This window comes from Chrysochloris asiatica, unplaced genomic scaffold (genome assembly GCF_000296735.1).
Source record: "Chrysochloris asiatica unplaced genomic scaffold, ChrAsi1.0 scaffold00193, whole genome shotgun sequence".
Taxonomy (NCBI): domain Eukaryota; kingdom Metazoa; phylum Chordata; class Mammalia; order Afrosoricida; family Chrysochloridae; genus Chrysochloris; species Chrysochloris asiatica.
This window is the reverse complement of record NW_006408711.1, coordinates 3,764,845-3,789,134: the sequence shown is the minus strand read 5'-3', so window position 1 is coordinate 3,789,134 and position 24,290 is coordinate 3,764,845. Positions and strand designations below refer to the sequence as shown.

The following is a 24,290-nucleotide window of genomic DNA, read 5'->3' as shown; positions in this document are numbered from 1 at the left end:
CATTATAGCCTATAGTTTTTAACTTCTTTGTTTTTATTTCAGTTTGTTTCTATACAGAATTTAGTCCATCTTATAAGAATTTCATGTGTTTTTTTCTCTCTTGCTGACTGTTCTTGAGAAAAAGTTTATTTATGTCTTACCTTTCCAAGCCTTCATGTTCAAAGCATTGGCTAGATCATTTGTGTTTGAGGTGTATAGACTTACTCGTATTGTGTTACATTTAAAAATCGTTATTAATGGGAATGAGGGGAAAGCTTGTACCATCATCTTGTAAATTTCTTTATAGGCAATTTTAAAAGTATATTCTTATACTAATTTCTGACTTCATTTTTTTTTTTTCATCAACACCCCTTTTTTTTGGAGCTAAGCATTGGTAGCACTGAACAGTTGTTGTTAAGTGCTGTCGAGTCGGTTCCGACCCATAGCAGCCCTTTATATGGTTTCCAAAGAGCAGCTGGTGAGTTTGAACTGCCAGCCTTGCAGTTCAAATGGTTTTTTTTGCAGTCTGGTGCTTTAACCCATAGTGCCGCACCAGCATGGAACAGTAAGGAGAGTTAAAAATCAATAAAAACATGACATAATGGGATGGAGCAACTGCACCTTGCTTTCACCTTGTGTGACTCTATTGGACTCTGTTTGTATTCTATTTTTGACTTGGCACTGGCATAACAGGGATAATCAGTTACTACACTTTGTTTACTATAAAATTACCAGCCATTTCTGAGACTTCCATACCAGCTTAACATGGATTGTTTACTATAAAATTACATGCCATTTCCTAGACTTCTATACTAGTTTCTGTGCATGAGTTGGAAAAGACACCTGTACATTCAAATCCAGATTGACGTTCTAGACTGATTTTTTCCTCTGTGTGAGGAAAAAAATGTTTGAAGGTATAAATACTCTTCAGCTGCATTTAAAAGCTCAAAATATGCAGAATATATTGCCAAATATGTGATACAAATTATATGAAAGTTTGAATGAAATTTTAGACTGTTAGACAACCTGTATTTCGACTTAAAAGAGATTCAGGTTTTTCTAATATTTTAACTTCTATGTTTTCAGTAAAAAGTGTAAAAAGTACAGGTGAAATATATCTCACTGTATGATAAAGTCCTGAAACAGTAAGTGGAAATACATGTGTATATTGGGCATCCTATAACTAGCAAGTATTGATTGACATATTTTATCCTGCCTCTATGATTTTTAATTTTAGAAATACTAAGCTCTTAGAAGAGTCCATGATTAAGAAAGATTTTGTATAAAAGGTTCTCCACAATGTGCCTAGGATGTCGACATTTTTCAAGTAGGGAATAAGCTACTAGTTATAACTAAGTCCTCCTACTCATTTCACAGATGAGGTATAGTAAGACCTTTAAAGTATACCTCCCCACACATTAAAAAAACAACAACAGGATTCTGTGTGCAGAAATTGATGGATCGACATCTTTTTGGGACATAATTTTGTTAGAAGATCTGCAGCAGGGCTTACCACAGAACTGTGTATATAAAGCAAAGTAAATGGGCTTTGGAGACAGATGGGTTGCGGTTTACATTGCTCGATCAAATGCCTTAAAATGGAGACCTATTTTCTTCATGGAGTAGTTAGAATTATCTGTTTCAAATATATCTTGTCACATAATTGTTGTTAAGTGCCGTCAAGTCAGTTCAGACTCATAGTGGGCCTGTATAGGGTTTCTGAGAGCAGTTAGTAGATTTGAACTGCTGACCCGGCAGTTACCATTATTACAGTTGTTATCTATACCAGGGCTCTGTAGGTGCTCAAAGATACTGGTGTCCTTATATCAGTTTCCCTATAAAAAGTTGATTTGTTTTGGGGTTGTTGTTATTGCTAGGTGCCATCGAGTTGGTACTGACTCAAAGCAACGCTATGCACAACAGACAAAACACTGCCTGGTCCTGCGCCAACTTCATAACTGTTGCTATGTTTGAGTCCATTGCTGCTGCCACTGTGCCAGTCTGTCTCAGGGATCCCCTTCTTTTTCTCTGACCCTCCACTTTATTAAACATGTGCCCTTCTCTAGGATGTTATGATAATAAGTCCGAAGTATGAGAGACAAAGTCTGGCCATCCTGGCTTCCGAGGAGCATTTTGGCTGTACTACTTCTAACATAGATTGATTGGTTTGTTCTTTTGGCAGTCTGTGGTACTTTTAATGTTCTCCTTCAAGGACATAACTCAAATGCATCAATTCTTCTACGATCTTCCTTATGCATTGTCCAACGTTCACATGCATATGAAGTTATTGAAAATGTCATGACTTGGGTGACGCATACCTTAGTCCTCAAACTGATATCTTGGCTCTTCAACACTTTTGAGAGGTCTTGTGTAGCAGATTTGCCTAGTGCAGTACTTCGTTTCACTTATTGACTGCTGCTTCCATGAGTGTTGATGGTTGATCAGAGCAAATTGAAGTTTTTGATAACTTTGGGATTGTTATTGTTGTTATGTGCCGTGGAGTTGGTCCCGACTCATAGCGACCCTGCATAGGGTTTCTGAGGCTGTAAATCTTTACAGGAGCAGAAAACCTCATCTTTTTCACATGGAACAGTTGGTAGTTTCAAACTGCTGACTGTGAGATTAGCAACCCGATTCGTAACCACTACGCTACCAAATCTCCATTAAATGGGGACTCCTGGTGTATGATCAGCACTGGACTTTAAACCACAAGGTCAACAGTTAAACCCACCAGCTATTGCTTAGAAACCTTGTATACAGGGTTTGAATGAAACTAAGAATCAAACTAACAAGTCAATGACACATAGTATCAATAACAATGTTTAGTGGAATCCTGGTATGGCTCTGTAGGATAGTAAGTCTGGTGGTTCAAACCTGCCAGCCACTCCTCAGAAACCCTTTACAGGGTTGCTGTGAGTTGGAATGGACTCCATTGCACCTAACAATAATGTTAAATAAAAAATTATATTGTTAGCAGATTATTGTTGTGTTGTCAAGTGCCTTCGTGTTGATTCCGACTCTACAGTGACCCTGTATAGAGTTTCCGAGGAGCAGTTAGTGGGTTTGAACCACCAACCTTGATGTTCAAACCAGCCTTATGATTGAGTGTTTACCTTAAAAGTACCACACTAGGACTCTTAGGTGGCAATTTTTGTTAATATTACCACTTACTTTATATTAGAGCCAACTCTTAATTAAAATTTAGGTGTCTGTATTACCCAATTTGGAGTTCTGGTGCGGCACTGTGTTAATGCGCTGGACTGTAAAGTCGGTTTGAACCACAAGGTTGGAGGTTCAAGCCCACCAGCCATTCCTCGGAAACCCTATACAGGGTTGCTATGAGTCGGAACCGACTTGATGGCACTTAACAACAAAAACAATAATTACTCAATTTGAAAATTGAAATGAAAAGAAACACTGTCTTGTTTCATAAAATCTAAAGCAGCTGTAGGATAGCACTGCTAGCTACGGTCGGCAGTTCAAACCCACCAGCTACTCCTAAGAAATCCTATACAGGGTTGCTATGAGTCAGAACTGACTCTCTGACATTTAACAACAGTTCCAAAGGCTGATAATGTGTTTGTTTCCCAGAATGACATTTCTTTGTGCAAGTTGCTAAAGGAACTGAGGAAGCAAATAACTATAATTCAGTAATTATTCGTTTACTTTGGGTAAAACTCTTCCATATACTGGCAAGGAAAGGAAATCCAGTGACAAACTCCTTGCTGTTTGCATTTTGTTTGAGAGCATGTTACACAGTTGGCATTTTTTCACCTTGAGCAGCTGTTTAGGTAAAATGAATCCATTCAGCTCCTTCGAGCTATTTCTCACAAAGTTGAACATTACAACAGCAGAAACCCAATAACCAGAGAAGTCGTTTACAGGAGGAAAGGACGTTGGGGAATTTTCTTGGTTTCAACAAATTATCTCAATTAACTGGGGAGGTGGAAGATAAAGATAGATTCTCTTACACAGTAACTCCCCAGGTAAGAGGGGGAAGACACAGGTGAGATGCTGGAAAGCTTAAGCAGTGTGATAACTCTAATATAAAGAAGTGTGTTTTAGGGTTTTTCCTCTCTTTTTCTCTTGGTCGTTCTCTCTACCTCCCTCACATCACCTTTAGCTCTTTTCAGAAGCTTTCAAATCATTAGTTTTTTAGCAGTCTTATGAAGGACTTTTATTGTTGCTATTTTATGGCTAAAATGAGTAGACTCCTAATAATTAATTGCATCATAATAACATGGTATATCTGTTAAAGGCTTTGCAGCATATAAAGCTTTCACCTTCCTCATCTCATTTGATCCATACAACAAATGTATGATGGAGGAGGGCTGTATTATCATCCGTATTTTAAAGTTTCATGTAAGGCCAAGTGTCAGAATGCTTGGTAAGGCCAGGTTCAAGATCCATTTTTTTGACTTCATCCTCACCATTACTTTTTCCATAGGATACTGTGAAACTACTGAACCACCGACACCCTTAGTAGGAGGATAGTGAAATGAACTTTAAACCCTGAATTTGTATTGTATCTTTAGTACAGAGTTTATGTAGCAGAATACAGATGAACTAGCATGTTGAATGAGATTTCCTTTAGCTTTAAACAAACTCAAAATTACTTTATTTAGTTATTGTATCCTATGTACCTGTTTCATACCTCCTGCTAGTATCATCCTGTTTTGCAGTTAAAATTGATACAGTCGCATAATAAAAGCTGTATTATTTGTCAAAGTGTAAAGGTTTATTTTTATATTTTCTGTTTAGTGTCTGGAGTAGAACAGAAAATTTATTATGCCTGTGTTCCCTTGGGATTCATTGGAAATTGTACACTGACATCTTCTGGGATTTGGTCTGGTGAGTTATATTTTGCTTTTGTTGTTTGTTAACCAGTTGTATGAACGTAGTACTATTGTATGGTTGAAAGACTTCTTGTTGTTGTTAAATGTCATTGAGTTGATTTCTGACTCATAGCAACCCTGTATAGGGTTTCCGACGAGTGGTTGGTGAGTTTGAATCACCAACGTTGCGGTTCAAACTGACCTTATGGTCAAGTGCTTATTCTACAGAGCCAAACCAGGGCTTATAAATAAAAAGAAGATGAAATGTTAGTATATTATTTTATAAAATGTGTACTACAAAAAAATATAGTGGTGAGAACTGAAATATGTTGTGAAATGCTATTTTATTTGAAGTTTTTGACATTTTGATTAGCTAGGTTTTCATTTTTTATTCCTTTTAGATAAAGGTAATGATATAGAATAATATTTTGATAGGTAGTAGTGAGAGGTTGTTGCTCTACATTTGGTGAAATTTTAGTAAATGCATTAATCTCCCAAGATTGGAGGAATAATTTTCAAAACGTTCTACTTTATATTGCTGTACATAAAAAATAGCAAACAGGTGATTGAAGGGAGCATCATTTTCACTTGGTTGTATAGCATTTAACTGCAAGTGTGACATTCCTGTATCAGACCACAAATTTAAACTGTTAAAATTATGTGCTATTGTCTTTCTTCTCATGTCTTCTTCCAGTGTGTGTGGTCTGTGTGTTTGTCTGACATAATTGTCCAAAATCTTTGAAGAGGAAAAAAATGAATCCCGATCTTTTGTTGTTGCGCTGTTGAGTATGTTCTAATAGTGACTTTGTATAGCGTTTCCGAGGAGCAGCTGGTGGGTTTGAACCACCAACCTTGTGGTTAGCAGTACAGTGCTTTATAGTGACACAACAAGCTCTTTATAGTTTTAAAAACTGAGTTAGTTTGAGTTTCATGCTTTGGATGTGTCATACCACTTGGCCAATAGCTGTATGAAGGTGAGTCAAAAATTATCTGCACTCTAGCTATAGAATTTATTTTAATCAACTCTTAGAAAAGACAAATATATTTTTTACCATAATCTCCCTGTTTTTTAATACACTTTGTCCATCTGTCAAAAAACTTTTGTATTCACATATTAGACTGAGATGCAAGCTACGAATGCACCACTGTCTTTATTCTCAGGAGGTGAATCTTTGTCCTTGAAGGCTGTTTTCAGGGGACCAAACACGTGAAAATCCGATCGAGCAAGATCAGTACTATGGGGGAGGTGCTTTAACACATCAGAACGAAGATTTTGCAGAGTGTCAACAGTGTGGACAGAGATGTGGGGATGTGCACTGTCATGAAAGATCACAGAGCCCTTGTATAGCAATCCTCTGCTTTTAATCTGAAATCTAGGCTTTAGCTCTTCAGTGAGTACCTCTCTATAATGAGCACTGTTGATTGTTGAACCTTTTTCCTGATAGTGTTCCAATACTGGCCCTTAAGAATCCCAGAAAACTGTAAGCATCAATTTTCAGCTGATGGTTGATTTTTGAACTTTTTCTTGGTTGGCAGTTCAGGATGTTTCTATCCTATACTTTGCCATTTACTCTCAGACTGGTAGTGATGATCCATGGCTCTTCGCCAGTAATGATTTTTAAAAAGAAACTTTTACATACCTTTGAGTATTGGTCCAAATTTTGTTTGTAAAAGCTTCTGCTAATGCTCTTCCATGAGTTGCTTTGGTACCCATCTTTCACAAACTTTTTGAAACCCGTCTTATGGATTATTTCATTGGCAGAGCCATGGCTGATTTGCCACATAATCCACTGCCACTCTTAAATGCGACAGAATAAGTTCACGTGCATGCTCAATGTCATTAGCCATGGATGTGGACGCACATTTTAATACAACCAGAGTGTGGATAATTTTTGACTTATTCTCGTAGATCCTTGCTTGACACACAGTCCTGTTGCTGTTGTTAAGTGCCATTGCATTGGTTCTGACTTACAGCAACCTGTATTAGGGGTTTCCAAGGAGTGGCTGGTGAGTTTGAACTGCTAATCTTGAGGTTAGCAGTCCTACAGTGCCACACCATATATATACTTTATGATAGTGGTGGTGGTTTTGTGCCATCAAGTTGGTTCCAACTCATAGCCAGCCTGTACCGGCGTTTCTAGGAGCAGAAACTCTCTTCTTTCTTCAGCTGAGTGACTATTGGATTCAAACTGCTGATCTTGAGCTTAGCAGCCCAACTTGTAAGCCACTGTGTTACTAGAACTCCTTGTTTAATATACGATGGTGATGGTTTTGTGCCTTGGAGTTGGTTCCGACTCATAGTGACCCTGCACAGGGTTTCCGAGGCTGTAAATCATCATTATGGGAGCAGAAAGCCTCAACTTTTCTCCTGTGAACAGCTAGTAGTTTTGAACTGCTGACCTTGAGGTTAGCAGCCTGATTCATAACCGCTACGTTACCAGAGATCTTTGTATAATATATAGATACACAAAAACAGAAAAACCAAAAAACCAGTAGCCACTTACTTGATTCAGTGTGTCAAAGGTAGAAGTGTACTTATTGGGTTTTCATGGGTGTGAAGCCGATCCCCAGGCCTTTCTCCCAAGGTACCTCTAGACACACATACACATATATTCCGTTAGCTTCTACCCATTGTTCCTGTTTGTGCTCTGTATCAGTTGCATGAGTTACTGTTATGGGTTATCATTGCTCAAAATATGTGTCAACTTTGCTAGACTATAATACTCCATATTACGTCATTATCTTCTATTTTGTGATTTAATTATGCTGTGTGTTATAAATCCTAACCATTGATGATGCTAATGAAGCAGGATTAGAGGCACCTGTGTTGATGAGGCAGGATATAATCTAAAGAATCAGGTTGTATCTTAAATCAGTTTCTTTTGAGATAAAAAAGAGATTCAGAAAAGGAGCAGAGATGGAGGGATGTTAGTACCCCCAAGAAAGAAGAGCTAGGAATGGAATACATCCTTTAGACCCAGGGCCCCTGAGCTGAGAACCTCCCAGACCAGGGGAAGATTGATACCAAGACATATGGATATAGCAGGGAATGCCAAGCCCCCATTGTTGAAAGGAAACAAGACTCTTTCTCCAGAGTCAACAGAGAGAGAACGCTTTCCCCTAGAGCTGGAACCCTGAGTTTTGACTTCTAGCCTCCTAAACTGTGAGAGAGTACATTTGTTTGTTAAACATCCACTTGTGGTATTTTTATTATAGCAGCACGAGACAGCTAAAGGAGTCTTGGTGTGGTGCTGTGGGTTAATATGTCAGACTGCAAAGCTGTTTGAACTGCAAGGTCAGTGGTTCAAGCTCACCAGCTGCTCCTTGAAAACTCTATACAGGGTCACTGTGGGTCAGAACTGACTCAACAGCACTTAACAACAAGACAGCTAAAGCAGTTACTGAGCCAGCCATGCTATTATTAGTTAAATATCCTCTAAAAGCTCTCTATACACGTGGCTTTCAAACTCCTTAATCTTTTCCCAAAATTAAAAAGTTTAACAAATTTTATCTATTTAAAAATAAGTTTTCTTTTCTACAAGACTTCTCTTAATCATTCTGCTGCTGACTGCTAATGCAGAAATCTGTGTTATTGTTATGCAACTCAATGTTATTATGAAACTTTTTTTTTCAAAAGATTATGACCTCTCTTAACTACCAGCTATTCCGCAGAAGAAAGATGAAGCTTTCTGCTCCTGTAAAGATTTACAGCCTGGAAACCCTATGCAGGGTTGCTATGAGTTGGAACCGACTCCACGGCACATAACAACAACAAAGTAGTTCAGGGGGTTCCTGGTTTTTGGCATTGTAAGATTAACACTGAACTGTGAACCACCAGGTCAGCAGTTCAAACCCACCAGCTGCTCCTTGGGAATCCTGTATCCTATATAAGATCACAAGGAGCTCTGGTAGCGTAGTGGTTATGAGCTGCTAACCTCAGGGTCAGCAGTTTGAAACTACCAGTGGTTCCTTGGGAGAAAGATGAGGCTTTTTGCTCCCATAAAGATTTGCAGTGTCGAAAACCCTATACAGGGTCACTGTGAGTTGGAACCCCTCCATGGAACCTAACTACCACCACCATACAGGGTCACTATGAGTTGAAACTGACTTGACAGCACTTAATAACAGCAAGAAGTAGTTCAAGAAGCAGCCCTGGTAGTGGGTTACTAACCAAAAGGTCAGCAATTTTAATCGACTAGCTGCTCTGTGGGAGAAAGATGAGGCTTTCTGTTCCTGTAAAGATTTCTAACTTAAGACATCCTATACAGGATTTCATAATGGCACATAACAACAACATACATAATATGAGGCCTGGTGTGGCGTTGTAAGAAAACACTGGACTTGTAATTGCAAGGTGGGTTCAAACCCCAAACTTCCCAAACCCTACGCAGGATTGTTACGTATCAGAAATAACACCGCCACACTGGACTGTGAACCACAAGGTCAGCAGTTCAAATCCACCAGCTGCTCCTTGGAAATTTTATATCCTATACAGGGTCTCTATGAATCAGAATAGACTCGACAGCACCTAAAAATAGCAGCAATGTGTGTGTGTATTTTTAATTAAAGTGTATTCCAGCAGAGGTGCTGGAAGTGAAATGGAACAGTAAGGGAGGTGTAGTGAGTTACATGTCAATGAAAGTATTCAAATGCAGACTGGAACTGTCGTTAAGAATCTTCCTGACTCTGAGATTATTATACAACTTGAAAAATCTTAAAAATCTGGAGGAGTATTTAAAACTTGGAGATATGTATCAAAGGCTTCTTTTTATTAAAGTCAGATTTATTGATGTATAATTCATGTACTTTAAAATTGACCCTTTTAAGATGTATAGTTTGATGAGCTTTGACAAATGCATCTAGTTGTAGAATGGTACCACAGTCAGTATATAGAATACTTTTGTAGCCACAGAAAGTTCCCTATGCTCCTCTGTAGTCTTTCCTCTCCTACCACCCTAGCCCTTAACAATCACTGATCAGATTGTGTCGCAGTTTTGCCTTGTCCAGATTGTCATATAAATAGAATCATACAGTATGTAGCTTATGTGTCTGGTTTTGTCCATTTAGCATAATCCTAGTTTGCTCCTTTTCATTGCTTAGTGGTAGGTCATTTGACTACACTTTATCTGTTCCCCTGTTGATAGACATTTGGATTGTTTCCTGTTTTTGGTGATCATTTATGAAACAGCTGTAAACATTCACATTCAGGTTATTGCGTTGACTTATATTTTCATTTGTCTTGAGGAAATACTTAGAATTCAGGTTACTGGGTGGTTCAGTAAGTATGTATTTACATTTATTAGAAATTCCCAAAATGTTTTCCAGAGTGATTTTACCCATCCATAGCTTCTAGAATCTAAAATAACTATTGTAAGTCCTCAGGTTACAAACCATCTGACTTAACCAACAGTTAGCATTGCCTTTTAATATTAGATAAATTTGTGCTTACTATAAAACAGAACCACCCCTATTTGCAACAAATTCTTTATAATAGCCACCATCACTTTGCTGCACATGCAAACTTGTAACTCACTGAAAAGCCTTTGCACCTTTTCTTGCACTAACACCCCAAAAGCAAACCCATTGCTTTCGAGTCGATTCCTGTACATAGTGCTCCTCTGTAGGGTTTCCAAAGGGGCCTTGGTAGCGTAGGATTATGAGCTGGGCTGCAAATTACAAGTTCAGCAGTTCAAATCTACTAGTCACTCCGCAGGAGAAAGATGAGACTTTTTGCTCCCATAAAATTTACAGTTTTGGAAATCCTGTACAGGGTTGCTGTGATTCAGAACTGACTCTGTGGCACACAACCACTACCATTATAGGGTTCCTAGAATAAATAGTCATGGGATTAGAAAGCCGTATTTTTCTCCAGGGTAGTGGCTCATGGGTTTGAACCACCAAGCTGCAGTTAGTAGCCCAGTGTGTAACCCACAGTACCAGTGACACTTTCTCACAATAACTGAACACCACTTGATTCCAACGCATAGTGATCCAGTAAGACAGGAGAACTGCTCCTTAGAGTTTCTGAGACTGTAAATATTTATGGGAGCAGAAAGCCTAATCTTTCTTCTGTAGAGCGGCTGGTGGGTTTGAACCACTGAACTTACAGTTAGCAGTCCAGTGCTTATCCCACAGTGCTACCAGATCTCTTTTTCTTGTAATGTTGTTGTTATGTGCCGTGGAGTTGTGTCTGGCCCATAGCGACCCTGTACAAGGCTTCTAAGGCTGTAAATCTTTACGGGAGCAGAAAGCTTCATCTTTCTCCTGCAGAACTGCTGGTAGTTTTGAACTGCTTGCTGACCGTGAGGTTATCAGCCCAATTTGTAACCACTACGCTACCAGAGCTCCTTTTCTTGTAATAAATAGGCTAAATAAGAACTTGGAACTCCTGGTGTGACACTGTGGGTTAATGCTGTGGACTGTATGGTTGGTTCGAACTGCAAGGTTGGTGATTCAATCTCACCAGCTGCTCTTTGGAAACACTATACAGGGTCACTGTGAGCCGGAACTGACTCAACAGCACTTAACAACAGCTACAAATAAGAACTAGGTCTGACTTACCCACAAATCTACTTAAAGACACATGTAGGAAGGGATCACTTTTGTAACTGGAGACTGCCTGTTTAGATCAAAGTTTTGTGTAGGTAATATGCCTCTGCCCTTATTCTGGAATCCTGGTGTGGCACTGCGGTTTAATGTGATGGACTGCAAGGTCAGTTTAAACTGCAAGGTCGGCAGTTCACGCTCAGCAGCTGCTCCTTGGGAACCCTTATACAGAGTACCTGTGAATTGGAATCCACTCAACAGCACTTAACAACAACGACAATCCTTATTTAGCATAGATTTACTTTTGTTTTCTATACAGTATTCACAAGCATGATCAGATATTTCTAGCCCACAGTGAAATAGAAACAGTAAATTAGAAGACCTCAGGGGGAGGCTGTATTAGCAGCCCAAAATTATACCCACCATATGACAGTAATCGATTACAAAAGGGCAGGGAGTTGTCAGGAATGAATTTTTACTGATAAGCTTGATCTGGTGTGCCTCTAAACTTGTTTGTATATTAGAATCAGGTAGAGATTATTTAGACTTTCTAAAGCTAAGCAACAACCCAGTCCATTTAATTCATAAATGTAGGGTGGAACACAGACTTCAGTATTTTTTGATACCGGTGACTCCAGTTTACAGACAACTTTATGAATCACATGCTTGAAGTATACATACATGGAGTTTGGAACTTGGAGCCAAGTTGTCTTGGGCAAGCCCTTGCCTTTGTGACTTCAGTGTTCTCTTGGCTATAATCTGATTGGAATAGGTCATCTGCAAGATGATCTTGGCTTTTAAAACTAGATGGCTCTACATATCATTAGACTGATAATAGTCATGCTTGCTTTGTTGTTGTTAAGTGCCGTCGAGTTGGTTCTGACCCATAGCAGCCCTGTATAGGGTTTCCGAGTAGCAGCTGGTGAGCTTGAACCGCTGACCTTGCGGTTCAGAACAAATTTGCAGTCCAGCGCATTAACCCACAGTGCCACACCAAGACTCCACATAGCCATGCTTAGGAGACCCTACTTCCCAAGGATTCATGGATCTGAATGACTAGTTTCAAGTTCCGTTTTTGGATTTTGTTGACACATGATGACATTTTCTGTTTATACCCAAGAGAGTTATGCTCACATCTTCTTTCTCTTATGTGGTGTTTTGTTCTGTGTTGCTAAAAACAGTTTGAGCATATGCAACAGTTTTTGATACCAGGAGTGAATTTATTTGATAAAAGTCTAATGGAAAAACAAAATAGGTTTTACCCGGAGTGCAATGCTATGCCAAAAGAATTCTGCTTTGTATATAGCATTTGTGAAACTTATCAGCTCTTTTCAGAGCTTGTTGAAGAGGCTAAGTGTATAAGTTATATATTCAAAATGTTGCTGTTTGTGCCAAAAGGCAGCATAGCTTCTTGGAGAGTGTTAAGAACTGTGCGGATTCCATACAGGTTGCAGTATTTTGAATGAGTGCATGCTGGTGCGCCAGGTTCCCCTACACATGTATTGTGATTTGGACCTGTTTGCTTTAGTCTTAGTCAAAATACTGGGTTGGAGCAGGAATTCACAATTATTTGCTGTACTTGTACTTTAAAAATATGCTCTATGTGTATTTTCTTAGTATAGATTACTGTCAAATTGTGTCTACCATTGTCTAGTTTTGAGTCATAATATATTTCAAAGAAATATGGTGACGCCTATGAACAGTGGGAGATTTTTGTTGTTGCTTTTTCTATTGTTAGTGTCTGTTTTATGGGAGAACTTGATGCTGGAGACTGTTAGGTGTTATTTTAGGAGCCCTGGTAGCTGGTGCAATGGCTAAGCACTACTAATTGAAAAGTTGACAGTTGAAACTCACTCAGCAGCTCCATGGGAGAAAGACCTGGCTAAGAATCCTAGCTCTGGTAGCGTAGTGGTTACGAATCAGTCTGCTAATCTCAAGGTCAGCAGTATGAAACTACCAGCGGTTCCACGGGAGAAAGATGAGGCTTTCTGCTGCTGTAAAGAATTACAGCCTCGGAAACCCTGTGTAGGAGTCGGAACCGACTCCACGGCACTTAACAACAACAAGAATCCTAGAGTGGCACTGTAGGATAAGCACTAACTGCAAAGTTGGCAGTTCAAATCCACCAGCTGCTCTTTGGAAACCCTATACATGGTCACTATGAGTTGGAACTGACTTCATGGTTCTTAGCAACAACAACATTGACTCCTGTAAAGATTATAGACTAGAAACCCAATGGGGCGTTTCTGCTGTATCGCATCGGGCTGCCATGATTTGAATAGTAACCTCATGGTACCTAACAGCAGCAACAGATGTCCTTTTTTTTTAAAGGACTGTTTGTTCCTGATATTTGTTTAAGAAGCTCAGTTTTGAAAGTATTTGTTCAATTACAAGTTGACTTTTCTAGTCTTGTTTCATTTTCTGTTCTAGGCTCTTCTATCCACAAAAATTTTGCTGCTAATAAAACTCTTCTATGTTACCAATCTTTATTTTTGTTTTAAATTCTATATAAAAGGCATTAATTAATTAAGATTATAAAAAGACTCTGATTTTTAATGTTCTAGAATATAGAATATAAGAATTCTGGTGTGGCGCGCTGTAGGTTAATGCTCCAGACTGCAAAGCCTTTTGAACTGCAGGGTTGGTGATTCAAGCTCACCAGCTGCTCCTTGGAAACCATATGGGTTGGAACCAGCTCGACAGCACTTAACAACAACAATGAAGAATATAGAAATTAGTATTGGATCTAATTTCTTAATTTAGATTTTATTCTTATTGGTATAATAGGAGTGGTACCTTTTGTACATACCCACAATAATAATTAAAAGAGTTCTTTATAATCACTTATCTTTGCAGTGTCCTTTTTGGATATGGTTTAATTTTAGAATATGGAACAAAATGCTGAGTCATGAATAGACTTATCAAAAATAAGAAGCTCATGCCCAGCTTTTTTCCTGGTAAAATCTGAATAAAATACAGTTTAACAAAGGCTGTCCTCAATTGTAATTATAAGTAGCTAAGCTTTAGTAAATTTTTCAGTGGGAAAAATGATAAGCCACATGATAAGCCACATGATAAGATATGTTGACTTTGAAATCATGCAATCTTTATTATCTTTAGCATTGTCATTTAAAAATAAAATTCTAGAATTAGAAGGTCCCTAGACTCTTCCTTTTCACATGGGGCAGGACCTAAATAAGTTCTGCCCATTCAAAAGATAACCTAAGAACATTGATTCTGTTACTCCTCTTAGGATCTCACACCAGTATTTATTATTTAGTCAAGACAGTCTCAGGAACTTAATAACATGAAAAATTTTTGTTTCTTAACACATTGAAGAATAGGAGTAGTGTTGTTTAGTCAGCATTCCACAAGCTAAAAATGAAACACTTGCCCCTGGAGACTCCTGGCTTCTCATGGATATCAAGATAGAAGATGTTCTACATTGGCACTACACAGTAGAAAGCAGTAAAAAACCTAAAAGAGCTTTTAATATTGAAAATACACTGTTTATTATTTGGGGCAAAAGTTTTATAGCTAAACAGTACAAAATATTTCCTGCTTTTAGGACTGCTTATCCAAAGCTCAACAAGTAGCAGCTGCCTGTGTAAGTTTAAAACCTACCTTTTCCATAGCAGATAGACTTATCCAAGATTTTTACATAGAGAATTGAATTGTTTTGCATTGGCCTGTTTTGAGTTGTCGTTATGTGACTCATATGTTTCCGAGGCGTGGCTTGTGAGTTTGAACTGCCTACCTTGCATTGAGCAGTTCAGTCCTTATCCAGTAGTGCGACACGACACTAAGATTTCTGTTTTGCATTGTTATTGTTAAGTACTCTTGAGTTGGTTCCAGCTCATAGAGAGGACCCTGTATAGGGTTTCCAAGGAGTGGCTGTTTTACATCAGTAGGTTAAATATTTATGTTAGAGGATACTGGACATGGTTTCCATAACTTTCTGGCTGACTAATATTTTCTCTAAGGAGCATATTATCTACCTCAGTTTCTAACACCAGGCTGCTTGGTTGGCTTACTAGATCTCTTAAATCACATCTGCTTCTTCTGCTTAAAAACTTAGGTTAAATCATTGTCTACCAGATAGATAGATGCATGATGATCCTCTAGGAGAGTTCTGCCTGAGCTCTGTGATAATTTTCATGGTGTTACTCGCTCTGGAAACTTAACTGACAATGATGTGTCAAGTTGATTTTGACAAAGTGACTCCATGTGAACTGTTGTCCACAGAATTTTCTTGACTGTAATCCTTGCAGAAAGGGGATCACCATACTTTCATCCACAGAGCTACTGGATGGGGTTTGAGCCACCAACTTTAGAATTATATGGGTTAGCAGCTAAACAGGTTAACAGTTTGTGCCAACAGGGCTCCTTAATTGAAGATTAGAATATAGTTGCTCGTTTAACTAGTGGGTGGCAGTTCAAGCTCACCAGCTACTCTTGGAAACCCTATACAGGGTTGCTGTGGGTTGGAACTGACTCAATGGCACTTAACAACATATTTGATATTACAACAGATTTTGACCCTTATACGTTTTTTGCCTGTTAACTTTTCTAATTTTCTGTAATTATTTTCTTACTGCACTGTGGGTTAATGTGTCAGACTGCAAAGCTGTTTGAACTTCAAGGTTGGTGGTTCAAGCTAACCAACTGCTTCTCAGAAACCCTATACAGGGTCGCTATGGATTGGAATCGACTCGATGGCACGCAACAACAACAACATATTTATGCTTGCTTCTCTCAAATTATTTGTTTTCATCTTCCACCCACTAGAAATTCTGAGGATTCCTAATATCAGCAGGATTTGCTTGGTATGAAAACAAATTTTTGATGAACCACATACACATGTGCCTACTTCTTTTTACTTAAACTTTTTGCGTTATTGTTTCACAGTTTTTCCCTCACAGGCAGAAAATATGGAAAAAAATATGGACTTAAGTCTAGCTTATGTTTGATTATTTCCTAATTTCAGAATTGGTGGGATCTGAATGAATGGATCTTAGATTTATAGGATCAGCACTGGACTTTGAACCACACAGTCAGCAGTTCAAACCTACCAACTGCTTCTAGGAAACCCTATACAGGGTCACAACTCGACAGCACCTAGCAACAAGAAGTTTATAATATACCAACTTGAGAACGCATTAAGGTGGTTGTAGAAATCCATGGATTTTCATCGTGTGCCAAATGTGAAGATATTTAGCTCAATGTCTCACTTGAATATCATTGATTTGGTAAATAAACTCTTCTTATGTTTGGTGGCCATTCTCTGTGTGTGCCATTTCTTCCATACCAGTAAACTAGTTGCTGTCAAGTTGATTCCAAGTCATGATGACCTCGTATGTATCAGAGTAGAGCTGTGTATTCCATAGGGTTTTCAATGACTTAACTTTTTTTGGAAATTGATAACCAGGTGTTTCTTCTTTGAGTGGACTTGAACCATCAGCTTTTTGGTTAGCAGCTGAGTGTATAAACTGTTTATGCCATCCAGGGGCTCCATTTTTTCCATATTTTTGTTGAAGTAAAGTACCTTCAAGTAGATTCTGATTCACAGCGACTCTGTATAGGGTTTCTGAAGAGCGGCTGGTGAGCTTGAACCACCGACCTTGTGATTCAAACCATCCAGCACATTAACCCATAGCACCACTTTCTCTTTACCGACCTTCCTCTCCTTGTCTTTCAGAATGAAGTATCAGAGAAACAGTCCCTGCCTGTAGCTGCCTATCAGGTTATGTAGAGTGGAAACCTTAGGTATGTCCTCTTGTGTGCATTCTGGGCTACATTGTTAGTGAGAAAGGAAGGGTACAGTTTGCCACTTGAAAAATAAACATTCATTTGTCAGCATTAAAATTTGGTGAGACTTTATATGACCTTCTAAAGTTTACTAGTTAGGAAGCTTTCAGGTTTTTATATGCATGTCAAAGTAAAGAGCTGTTGTCTTGATGGGTTGGTTCTGACTCATAAGGACTATTTAGATCTTAGTAATACAGAAATAAAGTATACAGTTATCCAGATTTTCATGTCAAAATACATCTACTGTGCACTTCAAGGTGCATTGATGGAATTGACAAAGAACAAGGCACCAGGAATTGATGGAATAAAAATTGAAATCTTTCAAGAGAAGTGAGGCGGCACAGGAGGCACTCACTTATCGCTGCCAAGAAATTTGGAAGACAACTGTCTGGCTGACTGATTGGAAGAGATCCGTATTTGTGCCCATTCCAAAGAGAGGTGACCCAATGGAGATCGTTGGACAATTTCTTTGATATCCCGTGCAAGTAACGTTTTACTTAAGGTAATACAGAAACGGTTGCAAGCATACATTGACAGAGAACTTCCAGAGGTTCAAGCCGGATTCAGAAGAGGCTGTGGAACAAAGGATATTATTGCTGATGCCTGATGGATCATGGCTGAAAGCAGAGAATATCAGAAAGATGTTTACTTGTGCTTTATTGACTACACGAAGGCTTTCAGTTGTGTGGATCATGACAGGCTATGGACAAAATTTGAAGCATGAGTATTCTGGAACACTTAATTGTGTTCCCGAGGAATCTGTACCTGGCCCAAGAGGCAGTTGTTCGAACAGAGCATGGGAACACTGAATGGTTTAAAATTAAGACAGGTGTGTGACAGGGTTGTATTCTTTCACCATACTTATTCAATTTGTAAGCTGATCAAATAATCCGAGAAGCTGGGTTATATGAAGAAAAAGGTGGCATCAGAATTGGAGGAAGACTCATTAACAACCTCTGCGATATGCAGATGATACATCCTTGCTTGCTGAAAGTGAAGAGGACTTAAAACATTTACCTATAAAGATCAATGAGCACAGCCTTCGGTATGGATGTAAAGAAAACAAAAATCCTCACCACTGGACCAATAAGCAACATTCTTATCAACAGAGCAAAGATTGAAGTTGTCAAGGACTTCATTCTTCTTGGATCAACTATCAACACAAGGAAGCAGCAGTCAAGAGATCAAACGATGTATTACAGTAGGCAAATCTGCTGCACAAGACCTTTTTAAAGTGTTGAAGATCAAAGATGTCAGCTTAAGGACTAAGGCGCCCCTGACTGAAGCCATGGTATTTTCAATAACTTCATATGCATGTGAAAGCTGGATAGTGAATAAGGAAGACCGTACAAAGAATTGATATTTTTAGTTATGGTGTTGGAGGAGAATATTTAAAGTGCCATGGGCTGCCAAAAGAACCAATAGATCTGTTTTGGAAGACGTACAGCCGTAATGCTTGTTGGAGGCCAAGATGGCTAAACTTTATCTCTCATACTTTGGGCATATTGTCAGGAGAGACCAGTCGCTGGAGAAGGATATCATATTTGGTAAGATGGAGGGTCTGAGAAAAAGAGGAAAACCCCTAACGAGATGGATTGGCCAAGTGGCAGCATCGATGGACTCAAGTGTGGCAACAGTAGTGAGGTTGGCCTAGAACCGGGCAGTGTTTCGTTCTGCTGTGCAAAGGGTCACTATGAGTCGCTACTGACTTGATGGCATCTAACAACAACAAATGTGCATGCACTTATCAGTGGTCTTGTTATCTACCATTTTACATTTACAGATACATTAAAAATCTTTCAGACTCTTTTGTACATTAACTACACATGTCTGGCAGTAATGAGAATCAGGGTGCAAGGCAAGAATATCACTGGCTATGATGACTAAGGTAATGTAATGTGATTATCAGTGGCTTGGCAGTTATGTAATGATGTATATGGCAGTCATATAATGATGTGTCATTATCCTCCATTTTGTGATCTGTTGTGGTCATCCTGCATTTTTGCATAATGCCCCTTTTCATGTAACAAGCTTGGTCTTTGGAATCTAACCATGTTGATAAGAGTAGGTAGAGGCCTGGTTTGGCCCTGTAGGATCAGCACTGGAACACACGGTTGGTTAGTGGTTCAGTCTTACTAGCCACTCCATGGAAGCCCTATGTAGGATTGCTATGAATCGGAACCAACTCAATAGCACTTAACAACAGTAATGTGGTGTATACTAAAACTCTTCCTTCTAGAAAGTTGAAGGAATAGGGTATTTTGGTTAAATAAAAATTTGAAATAGTCTAGAAATTAGAATAATTCTGAGTGATAATGATGATATGGTATCTAAAACATCTTTATTTTTTAATGGAGGAAAGTATAGCATGCAAATAAAGCTATAAGCTCTGTTGGCTTTTTGTTGTTGTTTTCTTTTAGCTTTCTAATTTCTTGTATTTTAAATTAATACCAAAACATCTGAAAATTCTTTAATTAGGAAATAAATTTGTGCTTTATAAAAGGATTCATAAGAAATCTTTCATATATTAGGCCTTTTCAAGACATTTTTCATTTAATAAATCAGTTGCTTGATAGTACTTTGGTCTGCAATCTGAGATACTTTTAACTACTTCCAGTTTTAGATTACTTACAAAGTATTTTTGTTTTTTTCAGAAATGACATTGACACTTAATTTGTATTAGAAAAATATTTCCCAAAATTTGATTGATCTGCAACTTACTAGGAACCATGTTCATTGCATGTATTCCTGGTTAATGGTGTTTTCCAGTTATATAATATGATAGTTGTAATGAACAATATTAGTAGTTGTTGTAGAATATTCTATTTATTAGACTATTCAAAAGTGTTGTTGTTGGTGTTAAGTGCTGTAGAGTCAGTGCCTGACCCATAGCGACTGTGTATATGGTTTCTGAGGAGCAGCTGGTAAGCTTGAACTGCCAACTTTGAGGTTCAAACCAACTGTGCAGTCCAGCTCATTAACCCACAGCATAACACCAGGACTCCGTAGTATTCAAAAGTAGGATGTTTTAAAAAGCTGTCAAATCGTATATTTTGTGATTAGATATCCAAATATAAGGACATCTGATATTTTATATATCTTTAGTATTAAACATTACCTGATTTATTGCCTTTTCCAGCTATAAATATGATAATTGTAATGAACAATACTTGTAGTTTTAGTGGATTATTCCATTTATTAGACTATTCAAAAGTGTTGTTGTTGGTGTAAAGTGCTGTAGAGTCGGTTCTGACCCATAGTGGAACTTTTAAATCACAAAATGGTTCTGTATAAATAATTCATTGAGAGTATAGAAAAGGAACATTTACAAGGCTTGGGAGAAACTTCCCTTAATCCCTCCCTACCTTAAAAATGTTTTTTAGGTGCAAATTGTTTTTTTTGTTTTGTTTTTTCAGAATTTGATCAGCTTTATCCTTTATTATTTGTTCCTGAAACACAGCTGAAAAAGGAATGCAAGTTTGAAGAGCTGAACACTTAGTGATGAAAAATTTTCAAGTTGGAAATACTTTGTGAACTCTTATAAAACTGAAAAATGATTATTTCTATTTGCTTAGTGTTTTGAGATTTGTATTGTAATTAATATTGCACCAAGGAGTAAACTTTATAATTCTTTAGAATGTTGCAGTAATAAAGGTGTGGCTGCTTCTTGTTTTCTTTACCATCTGTACTTGTAAATAGTACTTCAGATTTTTGGCTTACCCTGCTTTTGAGTTCTTGAAGTCAGACAAGTAGTGATTATTTCATTGTTGTTGTTGTTAAGTGCCTTCGAGTTGGTTCCGACCCATAGCGACCCTGTACAGGGTTTCCAAGGCTGTAAATCTTTACGGGAGCAGAAAGCCTCATCTTTCTCCCACGGAACGGCTGGTAGTTTCGAACTGCTGGCCATAAGGTTCGCAGCCCGATTCGTAACCACTACGCTATTGCTCTGAAATATGTTAACAGAAAAAAGCTGTCAGTTGTTTAGTTTTCATATTCTGAGGCTTCTGAAATGATCTAGCTTGGTCAAATACTCTGAATGTAGCACTCTACTAATCTGAGTTTGTTTGCTTTTAGGAGTGTACAGATTGGTGCCTAAAATGGAAGTAGATATTAATGGAGAGTCCAGAAGTACCCTGGCCACACTACCTTTACCTGTGGCTGAAGCAAGCTCACCAGGAAAGGCAGAGGGTGAGAAACCCCGTTGTTCCAGCACACCGTGCTCACCGATGCGTCGAACTGTGTCAGGCTACCAGATACTCCACATGGACTCTAACTATTTGGTTGGTTTCACAACTGGTGAGGAACTCCTGAAGTTAGCCCAGAAATGCACAGGAGGTGATGAGAGTAAGGGAGAAGCCGTGCCTTCCTTGCGTTCCAAACAGCTGGATGCAGGACTTGCACGTTCCTCTCGTTTGTATAAAACCAGAAGTAGGTACTACCAGCCATATGAAATTCCAGCTGTCAATGGCAGGAGGCGAAGGCGGATGCCCAGCTCAGGAGACAAGTGCACTAAATCGTTACCTTATGAACCTTATAAAGCCCTCCATGGGCCTCTGCCTCTTTGTCTTCTTAAAGGTAAGAGGGCTCACTCCAAATCCCTGGACTACCTCAATCTAGATAAAATGAACATCAAGGAGCCAGCTGACACAGAAGTGCTACAGTACCAGCTTCAGCACCTAACCCTTAGAGGAGACCGAGTGTTTGCTAGAAATAATACATGAATGACTTGCAGAGAGTTTAAACCAGTTTAGGTCAGCCTACATTGGCTAGAAAATCCACTGCTGTACTCTGTACATGACTCTTCACATTATAGATGGTTATATCAGCTAAGTGTTCCTGGAACATAAAAATTGTTTGAATCAAATTTTGAATGCAGGAATGAAATCACAGGTACTTGGGAGAAAATCATTCTAGAGCACGCAACTGCAAAGAAAACAGAATGTTGACCATTAGTTTGTATAGCTTTTTAGCTAGAAAAAAAGGCTTTGGTACATAATACCATCTTTATGGTTCGGGCACTCATTTTGAGAATGTTTAACTGCTTCGTTGTTGCTGATTTGGTATGATTAATTAGAAATTTATATCTTAAGTACTCAAGTACTTCTTTAATCTCTGTATTTTACTATGAAATGTATGTAATGATTTGTTTTATGAAATTGAGAACTTGAACATTGCTGAATTGGACCATTTTTTATTTTTAAATATTGAGTTTGAATATTTTTTAACTGGTTTTTGCACTGAGAAAAAGTTAACATTTCAGATTGTTAAAAGAATAATCTTTCTTCACTTGCTTCAATAATATTGAGCAATGAATTTTTTTATTTCCGCATGGAAACTTATTGATCTTCTCTATGGTTGTAAAATATTTCTTTATAGCGTTATTAAAGTGTGTCTTAATAAAATTAAATTTGAGATACAAAGTATTTATTTTACAATGAGTCGGGGGGAGGAGTAGCTTTTCCTGAAAGTTTCCAATATGAAGTTTTCATAAGTTGAAAAAATTTCCTTTAGTGTTTATTTTCTAATTTAAAATTCATCTGGAACTTTAATATGGAAAAGATTCTTTTAACTGTGGATTATAGGCATAATACTGTTTGCATATGAATGTTCTGTAAGTGAATGGAATTTTAATAGATGAACTCATGATTTTTGCTATCGAATGCTTAAAGTATGAAATGTTACCATTCAGCATGACATCGGGTCATTCTGGTTTTAGTTCTGTGCAGCGCAAGCACTCATTGAAATTGCAGTTTCTAGGATTAGTGTATGAGCCTAAAGTGCTTCTACAGTTTTAATGGGTTAATCCTGGATTACTTAAAAATTTATGTCAATTGCACTGGTTTAATATGTTGCTAAAGGAATAATGCCCTGGCTTTAGTAACAAATACAGCTCAATTATTCTTGAATATATTTTGAGAAAAAAAAATGTATGTAACTTACCTTTTGTAAAAGTTTCTATTTTTTTTTTCTCCTTTTTTTTGACTCTTGAAGGTGCAATTTATTACTGAATTGGCATTTGTGGCAACATAGAACTGCTTACTTTAAATTTTATTCTGGGAGCTGTGAGTTTCTTAGGTGTTAGCCATATTGCTTATGAAATAAGAACACCTTTTAATTAACAAATGGGTCATTCCTGGTGTAATTGTGACTTTTCTTTAGCCAGAATGAATGGCAAATTCTATTTAGAGCACAGTAAGTATTAGAAAACCCTAGGATCTCTCTTAATCAACATTTATTATGCTTTCACTGAGGCGCAAAGCTTGTGAAACAGCCTTGGGTAAATTGGCCCATATCTTAGAGTTCATCAGATTTCTTGGTGAGCTGAACATTTTCAGCTGTTGTATATTTCAAAGTAAATTGCACCTTTGTAACATAGTGTATTGACAAATGATCACTAAGAATAACTATATCTATACAGTCATTAGTTTGACAAGAAATAGAATCCTGTCAGATGCCAAAGAGTTGGGATTTTTACGTTTAATGATTAAACACCATTATTTATTGATGATTTACCCTGTGGAGTTGTATTATTTCTAACTATGAAATAAAAGGGTGAAGTAAACATGCATTGTTGTGGAGTGCTTTAAACAAGGACCATTGTCAATAGTTTTCATTACTGTTTAAAATTTCTACCTTAGTATTTATTTTGATTATTATTGTTGGCCCTCGAGTCGATTCTGACCCACAACAACCCTGGTGACACAATGATTAAGCACTTGGCTGCTAACCAAAGGGCTGGCAGTTTGAACCTACCCAGTGATTTGATGGGGAAAAAAGACATGACAATCTGCTCCTGAAAAGATTACATACAGCCATAGAAAACTGTGGACAATTCTGCTCAATCTTACAGGGTCACTGTGAGTCATGTTTTTATTGTGAATTGAGTGAAAGTTTACAGGGCAGATCATCAATTTTACATTCAATAAATCATATACTTTGTTTCATTACAATGATTATAATCCCTTCCATGTACCATCAGTTAATAGTATTTCTAAATCATTTTACCTCTTTTTTTTTTTTTTTAAATACTCAGGCATATATAACAATTTAAACCACCAAAGGATACATTCTACAAGGTTGCCTCCTGGCTGCCAGCTCTCAGTCCCTCATTTTCCATGAGTC

At 38.0% G+C, this 24,290-nt stretch overlaps 1 protein-coding gene across 1 annotated transcript; it reads left to right on the top strand.

Annotated features, from left to right (window-relative positions):
- Nucleotides 1-4,749: 4,749 nt before the first annotated feature.
- LOC102819945 (chromosome unknown open reading frame, human C5orf30) lies at nucleotides 4,750-23,732 on the top strand. The gene is made up of 2 exons (XM_006872310.1): nucleotides 4,750-4,830; nucleotides 21,243-23,732. The coding sequence occupies exon 2, from the start codon at nucleotides 21,266-21,268 to the stop codon at nucleotides 21,887-21,889; it is 624 nt and encodes a 207-aa protein (XP_006872372.1). The 5' UTR covers nucleotides 4,750-4,830; nucleotides 21,243-21,265; the 3' UTR covers nucleotides 21,890-23,732.
- Nucleotides 23,733-24,290: the final 558 nt, after the last annotated feature.